At 44.4% G+C, this 16,424-nt stretch overlaps 1 protein-coding gene across 2 annotated transcripts in view; it reads left to right on the forward strand.

Annotated features, from left to right (window-relative positions):
* The window catches only part of PARVB (parvin beta), a 132,203-nt gene that overhangs the window by 60,210 nt on the left and 55,569 nt on the right, over nucleotides 1-16,424 (forward strand). For both annotated transcript variants that reach the window (XM_059726646.1, XM_006263622.4), the window contains exons 5-10: nucleotides 1,667-1,807; nucleotides 2,603-2,718; nucleotides 5,533-5,591; nucleotides 7,224-7,243; nucleotides 13,322-13,383; nucleotides 16,074-16,142. In XM_059726646.1, coding sequence (XP_059582629.1) covers nucleotides 1,667-1,807; nucleotides 2,603-2,718; nucleotides 5,533-5,591; nucleotides 7,224-7,243; nucleotides 13,322-13,383; nucleotides 16,074-16,142 — 467 coding nt within the window. The remainder of the gene's footprint in view (nucleotides 1-1,666; nucleotides 1,808-2,602; nucleotides 2,719-5,532; nucleotides 5,592-7,223; nucleotides 7,244-13,321; nucleotides 13,384-16,073; nucleotides 16,143-16,424) is intronic.

Here is a 16,424-nt window from a genome sequence, read left to right on the forward strand (position 1 = left end):
GGGACATCTCTGCTTAGGGAGGAATGTGTGGAGTGTGACTGCAGACTAAGAGCAAAAGATAGGTAAGGGGAAGATGTGCAGTGCCTGTGCTGGGTATTCCACAACAGGGGCAACTGTTATAACAGGTCAGTTACTTTCTGTTGAGGGGGTGGTAAAACACTTAGGAACTGACCTTACAAACTCTTAAAATGTGCATTTAACTTCATGTACTGCATTTAATTTCATCTACGTGTATAGCCCTGCTGAAGTCAATGGAATTTCTCATGTGAGTATAATTAGGCAGGTCTGTAAGCATTTGCAGGATCAGAGCTTAGCTGCCTTGGCCTTCCCCTCCCTCTGCCCCTCCTCTCCCCTCACCTTTTTTTGCCATGATAGAACTGTGATTTGATTACAAATGCTTCTCAAGGGATCCTAGTCATTGCCCTTGGGTTCCAATCCCATGCTCCACTCAGTGGTTTCTAGATAGCTTCAACAATACAACCATGACTGAAGTAATCTGGCTTCTTGCTGTATGATTTAACACAAGATGAGAAGAAGTGTATTGTGCTGGGGTGCCACCTTTACTTGGGTTGCACAGTATTTGAGTAAAGTTGGCCATTTATTTAATCTGTGAGGGCACTGTAGCCTTGTTCCCTTCTGTGTGCAAGAGAAATCAGTACATTCACCCTCATTCACTTTGATGGTAATTGTTCCATGGATGTGAGACATGCTCCAAGGAGGTTTCATAACAACATTAAAGTTTCTTAAAATAAATGTGACAGGTGAAAGATAGAAATTTGTTAACTGGCTAATTTTGAAACTGCTCAGAGTAACAGATTTGCAAGTGACTGGCAGATTGAGTGAACAGATGAGTACCATTTGCAAAATTCTATCAAGAGAATGAGTAGTACCACTGGGAGGAGCTGAGATTCCACCAGATCCATGGTATCAGCATGAAACAGAAGCCGAGTCTTTGCTGGACTAGCAGTATATCTACTCCTGAGCTTGTATATTTGGTATCTTGGAAGCAGTGATTGGCGAGTGTGTAAAGCTATTTCCCCACAAAAAGTCTATTTTGATGAAGTAGTATTTCCTGATGAAAAACACTAATGGAAAAAATGCTTCCTATCTCAATAGTGCAGTGAATTGACCATCCTTTCCTTGGCTTGGGAAAGAGGAGGGAAGGTACCAGCTCTCTACCTGGATCTTAGAGGAGCAGCCTGAGTTGGCAGTTCCTTCTAGGTTCCCAGACAACTACTGGCTGAAATGGTCATGATTCTGGTCAATTTAACTGATTTTATTGCTGCCCATTGCTGATTAGCAGCTGCCAAGTCATCCAGCTGACTCCCCACCCTGCAGTACTTATAGTACTACCTCAGGGCTGCTTGGCCTGAGAATCTGGAAACCCAGGAGTCCTGACTATGAGGCATTCCTTCAAGTGGGCAGGGAGGTGTCAGGAAATCAGACAGGATTCCAGTGAAAGATCCAAAACCTGTCTAGTGGGCTCCATCACAACACTGTTTCAAAACCGAACCAGTTCCCTGAAATGTATGTTTGTTTTTTGACAGTCATTTTCTGAGGGATACCATCCTGTCAGAAAATTTCAGACCAGTTCTAAGCCTGAATTGTTTTTTTCCTCCATGTCTTGTCTGATATCTTCTTCTTCTGTCTGTTTCTTTAAATATAGAAAAGCTAGCCGACCGCAAGTTGAATGTGGCGGAGGTGACACAGTCAGAAATTGGCCAAAAACAGAAGCTTCAAACTGTTCTGGAGACTGTCCATGATCTACTTCGACCCCACGGCTGGACAATCAAGTGGAATGTCGACTGTAAGCTCCCTCTGGGAAGCATCTGCTTCAGTGTGATTGCTTCAGGTTTACGGTGGAATTGCAAATGATTGCCCCTTGGTTTGGGCTGCTTATTTCAGAAATGCATCATCTATCCTGACAAACAGTAACTTGATCTGACTTTGCTTATTTGAATGCACCTGAGCCAGTTTGAGGAGATGTGCTGGTTCACTTATATCACCAGTTTAATTTGACATTTCTGTGAACATGCTTTTCACACAAGTGCTATCTAAATCACTTTCCTGTGTTTTGTTGATATGCTTGTGTGTATATATGTGTGTTCATGAAGCTAAACTTAGTCATGTTGGGGCATATCTTATGTTCTCTTAAGACCCCTTACCTTTTCCCTGAGGAAATTTATGATTGTGTTGCAAAGGGGCTAGTGGATGGGGAGTTGGCAGGTCTGGATTAAGCTCTTGACTGCCTCTGAATTGTGTTATGGACTCCTGCTCCTCTTGTCTCTATTTCCATGTTTTTAAATTTAGGTAATATTTATCTGTATGTCCAGTGCATTAGAGAGAGTTCCTTAATATTTGTAAAATTCTTGTGTGACCATTATTGGAAAGGCCCTGAAGGGGTATTGTTGTGCTAACCAGTCAAGGTTTTTCAATTTTTCCTTCTCCCCCCTCCACCTTCCCCCTCACCTCTTATGGTAGTTGCTTTTGGTTACTGTTTAGAAAGTGTTAGTGTAACAGGGTTCATGGGACAGGTCTCAGACCCAGGAGGCCCCTTCCAGTCCTCTGCCTCTAATGTTGATTTCAACTTTCTTTAATTTAGCGATCCATGGCAAGAATCTCATTTCCATCCTCCACCTACTGGTAGCATTGGCCATGCACTTCCGGGCACCCATTCGACTCCCTGAGCATGTTTCTGTGCAAGTGGTGGTTGTAAGGGTAAGTGGGAATTATGAGCATGGTCTTTGTTAACCCTTTCTGATTACTGTGTATACGCTGCAATACTATCTCCCCTCTGTCTGTCTTGATTATTTACCTAATCTATGTCCTGAAGATCTCGTATGATTTTTTTTTCTGAACTTTCATCTCTGCTGTACACATAATAATATATATATTCTGTGGAATATAATATATACCACAGAAAAAGGTAGAGAATAGCCCTGAGGAAACCTATTTTTTGCTTAATTACTATTTTATGACTGGTACCACCAGATGATGCTGAGCCTAATCAGGGGCTGGGGGATTTAACACAATAAGAATTAAGCACTGCTTCATATTGACTGACAGAATGATTGTTTCTTGGTCTTTACTATTACATTGCTTTGTTTGTGAAATAAGCCAGCAATCTGACCTCTAAAGCCATGTTCATAGTCCACCAGTGCAACAAGTGCTCATATTAGTCTGTTGGTTGTTATGATCCTTTAAGTAGCTGCCTCAGGTGCTGGTTTAGCAAGGCTATACGTACAGGCACTTGCAGAGTTTCTTTAATGTTTGTATCACTAACACTCTCTACAAAAGGCAAGGGAACTCTGAGGTACCTGCCTGTGATAAGGAACAGAGCATCCTGAGCTTTCTCTCCCGGCTGACTTCCAGGTCCTGGGTTTTCATTGTCACTTAGAACATGAATTCCCATCCATCAGGTTTTTATCACGAAGAAGTTTAAAGCAGGAAAATAGAAAGGGACTTACTAGGAAGTCAACATAAAGGCAGCTCTTAAGTCCTGCTCTTGTTGGTTATTTTTTGTGTGGCTCAAGCATTGTCATCTTCCAGGCTTACCTAAACAGGGCCCTTTTTGCCCCTTTCTGTATTCAGATTTGCAGCACATGTGGCCTCAGTGCTAATAAGAAGTCTGGTATTCTTGCAGCAATTCTCCAGTAGGTGGACTTACAGGTCAGAGATAGGGCTGTGCGAAACAGCACTGTTTCTTTTCGACTTCTGTTTCGCCATTTCAACAGGACGGTGTTTCATTTCGTCGAAACAGTTTTGCTGTTTCGACGTTTCGCCCATAGGTTATAATGGGGAAGCACAAAGCTGCCTATAACTTCGTCATTTCTTGCCTGATTCAGATTAAACTTGCAGGGGTGGTAGCCCCTTCTGAGGCCATGAAGCCTGCCATGTTTCTAGGAGATGGGTGCAAGGGTGTCTGGGAAACTGCACCTCAAACTCTTCAGAGCAAAACTTGTGTCACTTGTAAGTGTAAAGGCACAGAGAAAGCTCAGTTCAAACAGTGCTTTTTATGCTGTTTTTCCATCCTCCCCCAGAGCACTGGGTTTGCAAGGGACCTCAGAGAAGGATCACAGTCACTGGCCAGCTACACAGTCAATATCAGAGCAGTCCTTCCTCCCTCTTCCCCTCCCTCTCCTTAGTTTTTGTTTAGCTGCAGGCAAGCCCAGCTTCAAAACTCTAAATGTTTTGAAACTTTCAAAATGTTTCAACTGCCCTCGTTTTGTTTCAAGGCTGTTTCGAAGCCTTTCATTTAGTTTTCTTTCGATTTTTACTATTTCGAGCTTGAAATGAGTCAAAACAGCGTCGAAATGAAACAGTTGGTGAAATTTTGCACAGCCCTAGTCAGAAGCTGGTATTGAAGGAGTTCTTTCTGGAGATCATCTTAACAACTATTTGTTGCCCAGTATTTGGAGGTCAGTTAGCAAAACTCATTCAGAGGCCAAGGAATATTTAGGAAGGGTTTTAGCCTTGTGAGGCTTTGTCTTGAAAACTAGAGCTAGTAGCAGCCTTAGTTAACTTAGTTATGAGTCATTTGACAAACCTGCCTTTGTTGTCAGCATTTGGGAGCTGACTTCTAGGCAGCTCAAAGCTTTGAGTGAAGAAAAAAGAAATGTTCCATTTTGAATGAAATAGGGAGTCCTTTAGTTTTGCAGGGTACCCACATACTCAGTGGAAGGACATGCTAGGAAGTGTTTTAGCATGTGAAAGCACTAGTTCAGTACTCAGTCAGGAAAATACCAGACCGGTAAATTCAACAGCAGCAACAAACTATGTTCACAGTTAATTTGGATTTTTCCAGGACCTACTGTGATAGTGTGATAGAGTCTGCAGCATAAGGCTGTGTTTCAGTTAAGTCTGGCTTAAAACCACTTTGTACCTGCATCTCACCCCACACTGACTCTCTGTAAATTAGAGGAAATCATCCTGAGAAATCCAGTAAAGGAGGATAGCTTCCATTATAAAACAGTCAGCCCTCTTTCCATTATGGTTTCTTGGTAGATTTTGTTGTCATGACATCAAGAGACTGACTCATAGGTTCAGTTAGAGTCTTATACTGTGCAAGCTTCCCACACATACTGATAGCTGAACTCTGACCTGGGTTAATCACCCAGACTCAGAACTCTCTGGAGACTGAAGCTGCCAATTGTGTGAAATTGTTGGTTGATTTTTGTGTTGTGAACAAATATCCATAGGGGACTTAGGATGGAGTTGGCAAACTCACTCTCTCCCTTGTGTTTCAGGCAAAAATGAGGTTCTGGTCTGAGGGCAACTGCTAGTGTGTTGAATGTAATTATATATATGTTTTCTAAATATTTATTTGGCTGTCAGTCTGATAAGTAGCACTGTTCTTAGGGTTAACTTCTCTGTCAGTTGCCTTGCTCCTTACCCCTACAAAAACCTTATTTTACAAGCTACATAAAATGCATGTGCCCTTTGGGACTCAGAAAAGAAATGGCTGCTGCAGATCACTTAATGAACTTGCCTTCCATTATAGTTCTAGTTTCTGATTTATATCTTGGCTTCCAGAAACGGGAAGGCCTTCTCCAGACAGCTCATGTTACAGAGGAGCTGACAACCACAACAGAGTAAGCAAGACCCTTGTCCATCTTGCTCTGTGTGTGTGTGTGTGTGTGTGTGTGTGTGTGTGTGTGTGTGTGTGTGTGTGTGTGTTTGTGTGTGTGGGGTGGGGGAGGGAGGATGTATTTGTGAGTGAGAGAAAGGAGGAGAAAGGTGTAGTTTTTCTATGTTGAAGACAGCTACAGATTTCCTTGATTTGATTAAGCAACTGCGAAAACCTTGATATATAGTCTCTTTCATATGGAAACTGGTTTATCATTGGAAATCAGTTATGAAGGAGAAATGTTGCACTTCCAAGCTAAGGGGCCAGTGTAGGTGTTTGAGAGAGGGTCAACAGGTTGATGCTTTGGGAATCAAAGAAAATAATGCTATCAGAATATCATGAGAATTGTGGAGTGGGTTTCTCCAACCTCATACTTCACACTGAGAGCCCAAAAGAATATTTCTTTTACTCCTCGCAGTGGCTTGCATTGCTTTGTTTCACCGGCTTTTCACAAAAAAAAGGGCTCAAAATGTATGCTGGCTACAGATGAAGGGTATTTTGTTAACAAGGGGCTTACACGAGCTTCTTCCATCTTATCTAGGCTCCCTGTAGAGTTGGTTCAGCCTTTTATCCCTTTAAAGCTAAATGGAGTGCCATCTGGTTTGCTCTGTGGTGGGGGGTCCTTCAGTTGAAACCTTCAAATATCATATAGCTGCCATGGTGACATTAAAGAACTTATTGAGCTTCACATAGGAGCACAGTTGCCCTGATATCCTGCCCCAGAATTAATCTCACCCCTTAAACCTTGTTATACTATGTGGGTTGTCCTCTTCCTTAGACGTGGTTCGGTTTCTATGGCATTGTAGGTTGCTGAATCCTTTCGTGATTTTTTCTTTTTTTTTTAGAGCCAAAGGTGTGAATGTGTCCGTGCGTGTGTAGTTTTGTGTATATTTCATTAAGTTTTAGGGGGGCAATGTTAAACACTATCTATTTAAAACATAAGTGGCTGGATGCGAGATATAAGTACAAAAATTGGTTACAGGCAACAAAATTAAGCCCTAGTCAGAATTTTCTCCAAACTCCTTTTTGCAGCTGGTATAAATCTGCTTATTTCCTGTGACTTCCCCAGCTGAGAATTTGATTTGTGTCTGGATATGCTTATAATAGTTACGTAAGATACAGGCATGTATACTAGGTATGAAGTAGTTTAATTTAGAGGAAAAAAATAAAGCCATATCAGATAATTGACAGTGGCAGTGCTTATTTTGAACTGGGTGCTATGAGCTGTGCTATGAGCTATGCTATGAGCTATGCTATGCATTTATGCAGGAATTTCATATATAATAATATAAATGGATAGTAGTGCCTACTATGGTAACAATCCCAAATACACAACCAATGTTAATGTAGGTTTAAACTTGCCACATGTCCCGTTCATTGAGCTACACTGCTCTTTGGTATAACTCGCTAACATTGGTTTTCATACTCTGGGAATAAGTTTGGCCCATTTGCTTTAATTTTAGCATAATCGTATGAGATGCTGAGCCTCATAACTCAGTGGGGTTCCTTAGTACCTAATGGGATCAGGTCTATGGGACTCTTTTGGAAGGGAATATTTATGAACTAGCTAAATATTTTCTCATGTTCTAACTTGCAGGATGATGATGGGAAGATTTGGTAAGTAATGTTTTAATACCTGGGAACTGCCTTATCAAATACAAAGAGGAAGCCCTAGTCTGTACTTTTTGCACATTTGTCATGCCTAATAAATCTTCTGCTCTGCCCATTGAACACTGTGGCACCCTCCATTGTTTTCTCTCCATTAGATACTTGTACATAATGGCAAAAAATACAAAAAGAGCAAGATTTTTCACTGAAGGACTCCTGAGGCTTTTAGCAAATGCATCAGGTTTAGAATTAACACCCCAGCTCACATAATGTCATGAACTTTAATTAATTTAGAACAATGTAAATTGCCTTAAATAATATGTGTTTAGGACTTTGAAAATTTAGTGTTAAGTCCTTATCAGCAATATTAAGTACTAGGGTGGAGGGTGGGGAGAAATCAGATCTTCCTTTAGGCCCTGATTCAGTAAACTTCTTACTTGTGGACCTAATACTTTATTGAAGTCAATGAGGAATTACAAGTGAGCTTAATGGCAAGCATTTGATGTGTGCAATGGGCCTGAGCATGTGTGAGAGAAGCACAAACATCTGCTGATATTTAGTGGCCATTTGTTAGACTGAAAACTTGGTGGAAGTGCACCTTTGCTTTTCTTTCTGTTCAAATATTCTTTTTCACAGGCAAGTTTTTGGTATTAAACATAAATTGCATCAGTGAAAACTCTTGCTGACCTATGTGACCACTTTCAGTTACTCTCAAGATTCCCAGTGTGCCTGACTAACCCAGTGATTCTCAACTAGGGTGCCATGAAATCCTTTCAGGGGTGTTGCATGCAGGGTGTCACACAATGTTAGCACTATTAGGTGTGCAAACATGATTCACAATATTAAGCCAGAGATTTCAGATAGGAATTCAGTGTTAAAATCATTACTACCTATTGTGGGTTTTCTGAGTTTTTTGCAACAGAAGAATTGCTCTAGTATTTTTCTGTAGTCAAAAACTGAGTGAAAACTAAAAGTTGATATTTTCTGAGGGGTGCCTTGAGCCTACTGAGGGTGCCTTGAGTCAAAAAGTTTGAGATTCACTGCTGTAGCCTTTAGATTGACTGTGAGTGACCAATTTCTTTGAAGTCTGTTGTGCAGTTTTTTATGGGTATGGGTGGATATTCATTCGTAGCAGTACAAATGCCTCAACACATTGTAGCACTACAAAAATAGAGTGCTAAGGGGCATAGAGATGTTCAATGTCCCTGGCTGATGAGCTGCAAAAATAGCAGTAGCTACTCTGCAAAAGGGCAGTAGCAGGCTGCTCTTTTGCTCCTCTCATCCCCTGAGGGACCCTGTCACTGAGCCTCATCACTGATAGCTTGCTGTCACCAGCAGGCTGTCCATGACTAGCAGCTCTTCCTGGCATTCCTGTTCTGGTACTGCCATCACTACCACAGGAACAGGGGTTCTTCCTGGTGTCCCTGCTGGGGCCTGTGGCAGTTGTAACAGCTGCCCTGGCCCCTGTGGGAAGAGTGGCTCTTTCCAGTGTTCCTGCACTAGCAGTAGCAATTCTGCCTACTGCTGCTGTCACAGGAACAGAAAATCTTACAGCTGTTCCTGTAGAGGCTGCAGCAGATGGAAGCAAATGACCACCTCTTCCCTCTGGCACCACCATCAGAACACTAGCAACAGCTAATACTCTCATAGTTTCATAGTAGCTTCATAGTTTCATAGTAGCTAGGGTCAGGAGGGACCTGAACAGATCATCTAGCCTGACCCCCTGCCACAGGCAGGAATGAATGCTGGGTTCACAAGACCCCAGACAGGTGATCATCCAACCTCCTCTTGAATTTGCCCAAGGTAGTAGCGAGGACCACTTCCCTGGGAAGTTGGTTCCAGATTGTGGCCACCCTAACTGTAAAATATTGCCTTCTGATCTCTAACCTAAACCTATTCTCCATCAGCTTATTACCATTGTTCCTTATCACCCCAGGTGGTGCTGGGGAGAAAAGGGCTCTGCCTATTTCCTGTTGATCCCCCCTGATGAGCATGTAGGCAGCCACTAGGTCTCCCCTCAGCCTCCTCTTGCTGAGGCTGAACAGGTTCAGGTCCTTCAGTCTCTCCTCATAGGGCCTGTCCTGCTGCCCTCTCACCAAGCACGTGGCCCTCCTCTGAACCCTCCAGGCTGGCCCACGTCCCTTTTGAAGTGTGGTGCCCAGTACTGGATGCAGTACTCCAACTGCGGCCTGACCAAAGTCTCATAGAGGGAGAGTATCACTTCTCTGGACCAGCTTGAGATGCACCTTTGGATGCATGACAAGGTATGACTGGCCTTGCTGGCTGTGGTCTGGCATTGGCAGCTCATGTTCATCTTGGAGTCAATAATGACTCCAAGATCCCTTTCTGCCTCTCCTTGCTTTCAAGAAGGGAACTCCCCAGCCTGTATGTGTGCTGTGGATTCCTTCTCCCAAGGTGCAGCACCTGCATTTGTCTACGTTGTACCCCATCCTATTCTCATCTGCCCACTTTTGTAGTCTGTCTAAATCTAGTTGCAGCCTCTCTCTCCCTTTAAGAGTATCCACCTCACCCCACATCTTAGTGTCATCAGCAAACTTGGACAGCGTGCTTTCCACCCCCTTGTCCAAGTCGCTGATGAAGATGTTAAACAGTGCAGGCCCGAGGACTGAACCCTGGGGTACCCCACTGCTCACATCTCGCCAGGTTGAGTACAACCCATCCACCACTACTCTCTGGGTGCGCCCCCATCAGCCAGTTTTTTACCCATCCAACTGTGCAGGCATCAATGCCGCAGTCGCTTTAATTTATTGATGAGGATGGGGTGAGAGGCAGTGTCAAAGGCCTTCTTAAAGTCTAGAAAGACTATGTCCACAGTGACACCATCATCCAAGGATTTAGTTACTTGGTCATAAAAGGCAATCAGGTTGGTCAGGCAAGGACCTGCCTTTGATGAACCCATGCTGATTGCCCCTGAGCATGATCTCCCTTGCAGGCCCCCCACAGGTGTGCTCCCTGATGATTCTCTCCAAGATCTTCCCGAGCACTGAGGTGAGGCTTACAGGCCTATAATTACTTGGGTCCTCCTTCCTCCCCTTCTTGAAAAATGGGACCACATTAGCCAATTTCCAATCCCCCAGCACCTGGCCAGATGACCACAAATGCTCCTACAGCTGGGCCAAGGGCTCCGTGATGACCCCTGCCAGCTCCCTCAACACCCTTGGGTGCAGAGCATCTGGACCTGCAGATTTAAAAATGTGTAGCCCTTCTAGAAGATCCCTAACTACATCTGCGCTGACTGAAGGCTTGATAGAGTTATCCCCAAGATTGTCCCTACCTCTGGTAGGTGAGATATCCCGGTCCCTGTTCAAGAAAACAGAAGCAAAGAAACTGTTAAAAATATCAGCTTTCTTGTCTGGTGTGGCCACAAGATTACGGTTTGTGTCTTGCAGGGGCCCTACATTGCCTGGTGCCCTCTTCTTGCTCCCAGTGTACTTGAAAAAGGACTTTTTGTTGCCCTTAATCTTGGACGCTAGCTCTACCTTGCCCTTCCTAACAGCCCTCCTACACTCATGGGCCGAGGAGGAGTGCGTCTCCTTGGTGAGAGCTCCTCCCTTCCACTGGTTGTATGCCCCCCTTTTAGTCTTCAGGCATTCCTGTATGCCCTTGCTGAGCCAAGGGGGTTTATGAGCACTCTTACTCTCCTTGCTTCTCTCAGGGACTGTTATCCTTTGGGCCTGGAGGATTGCCCCCTTAAGGTACGATCATCCCCTGTGGTCTCCCATCTCCTCTGCCTTCTGGACCCTTATTGCCCTTATTGAAGTTGGCCCTTCTGAAGTCAAGGGCTTTAGCCTTGGTGTGAGCCCTAGATGCCCTGCATTGGATAATGAAATCCAGCAGATGATGATCGCTATTGCCCAGGTGGTCAAGGACCTGCAGTCCCCTCACCAGGTCATCTCCCGTGGCCAGGACCAGGTCCAGCAAAGCATTACCCCTAGGGGGGCTGTGCACTTCCTGGATAAGGTGAGGGTCCTGTAATACAGCCAGGAACCTACACGAGCGGTCAGACCTGGCTGTCTGCTCCTTCCAGCAAATGTCTGGGTAGTTTAGGTCACCCATGACAATAACATCCCTTGACCTAACCTCCTCCATAAGCTGACTGGAGAAGTCATGGTCTAGCTCTTCCCCCTGGTTGGGTGGTCTGTAGTAGACACCCACCATAAGGTCCCTTTCACCATGCCCCCCTTGTAGTTTGACCCATAGTGTCTCTGCCCAACCCTCCTCTAACCCGAAGCTAATCCTTGATGATGTGACATAGAGCACAACCCCCCCACCTTTCCTCTCTGTCCTGTCTCTTCTATATAGGATGTACCCCCGAGTGCCTGCTGTCCAGTCGTAGGTAGGGTCCCATCAGGTTTCTGCGAGCCCTACTAAGTCTGGGTTCTTACTCGCAATCAGGAGGCACAGTTCCTCCTGCTTACACCCCATACTACGAGCATTAGTGTAGAGGCACCTGAGGCCTCCTGAGGGTACACGTGCCTTCCTCCCACTCTGAGGACAGTTGTGGCCCCCTGCTCCCTGGATGTTGATGCTTACCTGAGCTTCCCTTCCTCTTGTCACCCTGCGTGCTGGTGAAGCAACCTTTCCACTTGAAGTGGCCCCCTCCCCCAGTGAAGCTAGTTTAAAGCCCACCGTACAAGATCAGCCAACCTAGAGGAAAAGATATGTCTGCCCTTAGGGGAGAGGTGAAGCCCATCCCACACCAGCATGCCCTCCTTACAAAAATATGGGTCGTTGTCAAAAAACCCAAAGCCTGCCTCGTGGCACCAGCTCCAAAGCCGCTGGTTAACCACATCAATGCAGGCCTCATGATGCCTACCCCGTCTACTTACCGGGAGAATGGAGGAAAATACCACCTGGGCTCCCGTCTTCTTCAGTTGGTGTCCCAAGGCCTTATAGTCCTCCATGATGTTATCTGGCTTTCCCTTGGATGCATCATTTGTACCCACATGGACCACACCAGTGGGTAGTAGTCAGAAGGCTTGATGATTTTAGGGATGGTCTCTGTGACGATATGAATCCTCGCTCCAGGCATGCTGCAGACCTGCCATGACCAGGGCTCCGGGCGACAGATTGGACCATCAGTTCCCCTCAGGATAGAGTCCCCGATGACCAGAACGTTGCATCTCCTTCTCAGGGTATGCCTCTTCTAAGCCGGTGATGTGGGTCGAGCGGCTTCAATTCCTCTGGGGACCTGTTCTTCTGCCTCCTCCTCCAGGGGAGCCAGGGCCGCATACCTGTTCCTGAGGGGTGTCTGGGGAGCAGGCACAGCAGCTGTACGAACCGCCCTGGCCTTGACAGGAACCTGCTGCCACCGATTAGTTGGGCTCTGTGCTTGCGGGGTCTCTCCGGTGGATTCCTGTCCCTGCAGAGAATAGAAATACAGATAAATTTCATCCTCCACTGCCCGGATCCCCCGCAGCATGCTCACCTCGGCCTGGAGCTCTGCCACCTGCCCCTCTAGAGCCTGAAGATACTCACAAGAGGGGCACAAGATGCTCTCACAGCAGTGGCACCTAGTCCCTCTGGCTCTGCCACCAGAGCACTGGCAGCAGCTGGTGCACTCTTAGCAGTGATGGGTAGCAGTGGCTGTTCCCACCATGATTGCCACCTCTGGAGCAAAAGCAACAGGTGATCTGGGCTTTTTGATAGCTTGTCATGATGGGCTGTCAGGTAGCCATCCATTGTCCCTCCCTCCCATTTGGAGGAGGGGAAAGGTAGAGTGGAGAACTGCTGGATGCTGGGAAGGTTTGGGAGACCACCTGTAGCAATACATGTAAATAGACATTCATTACACGTGGCACTACAAAACTCCAGTACAAAAAATTTTCTCTTCAAAAGAAGAATGTTTTAGTGGCAGATCTGTCAGTTTTGTTGTGTTACAGACAGTATGCATACCTGTATGCTAGCTTTCATAGCACTATGAAGGCATCAGTACTGCTACAAATGTAAAGCTTGTCCAGGGCCTAAGGCTGGTGTTTATGAGAATCACCGTCATAGCATTATTTGCTGTCTGACTCTCAGCAGAAGTGATTTTGCTAACACTGCTTTCATTTCTTTTAAAACTAGAGCGAGATGCCTTTGACACTTTGTTTGATCATGCTCCGGACAAACTCAATGTAGTGAAAAAGGTAAAAGATTTTCTATAGTTTCATAGTAGCTAGGGCCAGGAGGGACCTGAACAGATCATCTAGCCTGACCCTCTGCCACAGGCAGGAATGAATGCTGGGTTCACAAGACCCCAGACAGGTGATCATCCAACCTCGTCTTGAATATGCCCAAGGTAGTAGCGAGGACCACTTCCCTGGGAAGTTGGTTCCAGATTGTGGCCACCCTAACTGTAAAATATTGCCTTCTGATCTCCAACCTAAACCTATTCTCCATCAGCTTATTACCATTGTTCCTCATCACCCCAGGTGGTGCTGGGGAGAAAAGGGCTCTACCTATTTGCTGTTGATCCCCCTTGATGAGCTTGTAGGCAGCCACCAGGTCCCCCCTCAGCCTCCTCTTGCTGAGGCTGAACAGGTTCAGGTCCTTCAGTCTCTCCTCATAGGGCCTGTCCTGCTGCCCTCTCACCAAGCGGGTGACCCTCCTCTGAACCCTCTCCAGGCTGGCCACATCCCTTTTGAAGTGTGGTGCCCAGTACTGGACACAGTACTACAAAGGGCAGGCGGCCTACGGCCCCCGGGATTCCCAGGCGGTCTCCCATCCAGGTACAAACCGGACTGGGATCGGAATACTTTGGTTTTCTTTTATGACATTTCTATGGTGACATTTTCTACTTTGGTTTGTAAGCAGAACTTTTCCAGCAAAAATTCTGCAAAACTAGAAAATATTTGTAGACTGCATCAGAGAAACATGCCCTCCAAACCTTTCCCTTCAAAATCATACCCTCAGGCTAGGGACAGAAATTACACATAACCTGGTATAAGTGATTGGAAACTGGTTCAAATCTTGAACACAACAGAAGTTCAATGCATATAAACTGCTTTCAAAATGGCTGAAACTGATTTAAAATAAACCTGGATGGATGTAGTATCAGACTTAACTGATAGAGGTTTATTGAGCTGTCCCAGATCCTTTCTGGATTCAAGTTAACTCACAGTTCCCCAGCATCCCAGGATGCTTTGCACCTCCCCCCGGGTGAGCAGGCTAGCCTTGGCCCAAGTTGTCTGCTCCAGGTGACCCTGGAAGCGTGCTCTAGAACCCCCTAGATTCTGGCCTGAGCGACTGCAGACATGTGACTGCATTTCTGGAATCAAAAGTGAATGTCTGTTTGTCTATGCAACTTAAACTAACCTGTGAAGATTGAATTGATTCAGCCTTGGGCTTTTTTAATGCCTATACTTAGCCTAAGTGCCTCTCTTGAACCTTTGACTTAATCAATTGGTCATTGAAATCAAATTGACTCCCTCTAGCTTCACGTGAGCTTTGATCATGCCCTTGTTTTAATGTTCACTTTTCCATGTGGTGCTATTAGGTAAGCGCAAATGGTGGTAGTCCCCTGGAGAAGTATCAAATGTCTGATCCTAGCTTTATAGCGGTGATGCTCTTTCATTGCTGGAGAAACGTTCTCCATGTTTGCTGTGGCTGTCAGAAGTAGATATGCATGCAGATATTCACTAACTGTGTCAGCAAGAAGTGTGTACACACAAGTACATGCATGTTCAGTTAAACATAGAATTAAAACAAAGTTTCTGATATCTTTGCCTTAGTTTGCTTTCATCAGACTATCAACAGTGCTTTTCTGATTAAAGTCAATTGCCGTGATCTCCTGAGTCCAGTCTCTGCTTGGGGTCTTCAGATCACAATATAGCACTGTGTCCAGTGACCCTTTTGTCCAGCCCTTCACATGTTCTTTTGTGATAGGCTCAGAAAAGAGGTAAGGAAACCACTAATCTGAGCCAGCCTTTGTTAGTGTTCCCTTCCAGAAGAGAACCGGCAAAGAAAAGGCTTTTAATTATTTCTTTACCACTGTTAACTTATTTTAGCAAAATAGATAGATTTCAGAACTGAAATTTGCTGTTTTACTTCTGTTTACATATAAAACAGAATATGTGTGTTCCAGCACAAAATAATATTTTTAAGGCTAGCAACAAAAGAGATGACTTTTTTTACTAGTTGAAAACTACTTTGAAAACATTTTTTTAAATTGATGCATCTAAAAAAATATGACTCCCTGTTCCATGTAGAAATATTTTAAGGAAATCATTAGATGGTTAATACATATTTACAGTATTAATATCCATCTGCCTGTGGACAGAAGTTCAAGATCTTACTAGTCGGTGCCTCTTGCAGTAGAAATCCAAGTCTGAGTATTGTAATATGCTTATTTACTTGTATTTACCCTTTGTGGAATTGAGATGGATGCAAACAGTCCACAGAGAATCTCTTCTTTTGTACAGGAATTAAAAAAAAAAAATCAATGCTCTTTCCCATGTAGCATTTCAGGAGCTGACTCTAATTAGAGAGATTAACACAGAAGGTGAACTTTGCTACTTCTTGCCACAGCTTCCCCAGAGAATTGTGCAAAAAAAATTCATCATGACAACACTTCTTCCAAAACAAAAAGGAGTAACTTATACAATGTAGAATATTGCCATAATAGCATATTGCAATGGTGGTGATAAATTACGCTGTTATGTACCTTTTAATTTATATATATTTTATTGTTACACATGGGTAAATTATATATTGTAAGAGTTAGGCTGAAAAAGGTTAAAATGCTGTATTTTTGATAGCTTGGCAAGCTTGTCACTACCACATGCTCATCAGCTCTAATTTCTAACCTGATTGATCTTTGCGTTCTCTTCCTTCACAGTCTCTGATCACCTTTGTGAACAAACACCTAAATAAGCTGAATTTGGAAGTGACAGAATTAGAAACACAGGTAGGAGGAGCTTTGTACCAGGAAATACATTGCATGATAAAAATTACACACTTGAGCCCTGATTCCGCAAACTCTTATGCATGTACTTAACTATGCATATGAGTGTACTTCCAAATGAACTACTTGCATGCACAAAGTCCTGCACGCGTGAAATGGGTTGTTTGGAACATCAGGGCCTTATTTTATAGATAATTTTAATTTGCAGCAGTATTTGCTCCTTTTACCCACTGTTATTCGCAAGACTTATAACAAATACTTCTGGTACTTTATAACCCAGTTTGA

This window comes from Alligator mississippiensis, chromosome 4 (assembly GCF_030867095.1).
Source record: "Alligator mississippiensis isolate rAllMis1 chromosome 4, rAllMis1, whole genome shotgun sequence".
Lineage (NCBI taxonomy): Eukaryota > Metazoa > Chordata > Crocodylia > Alligatoridae > Alligator > Alligator mississippiensis.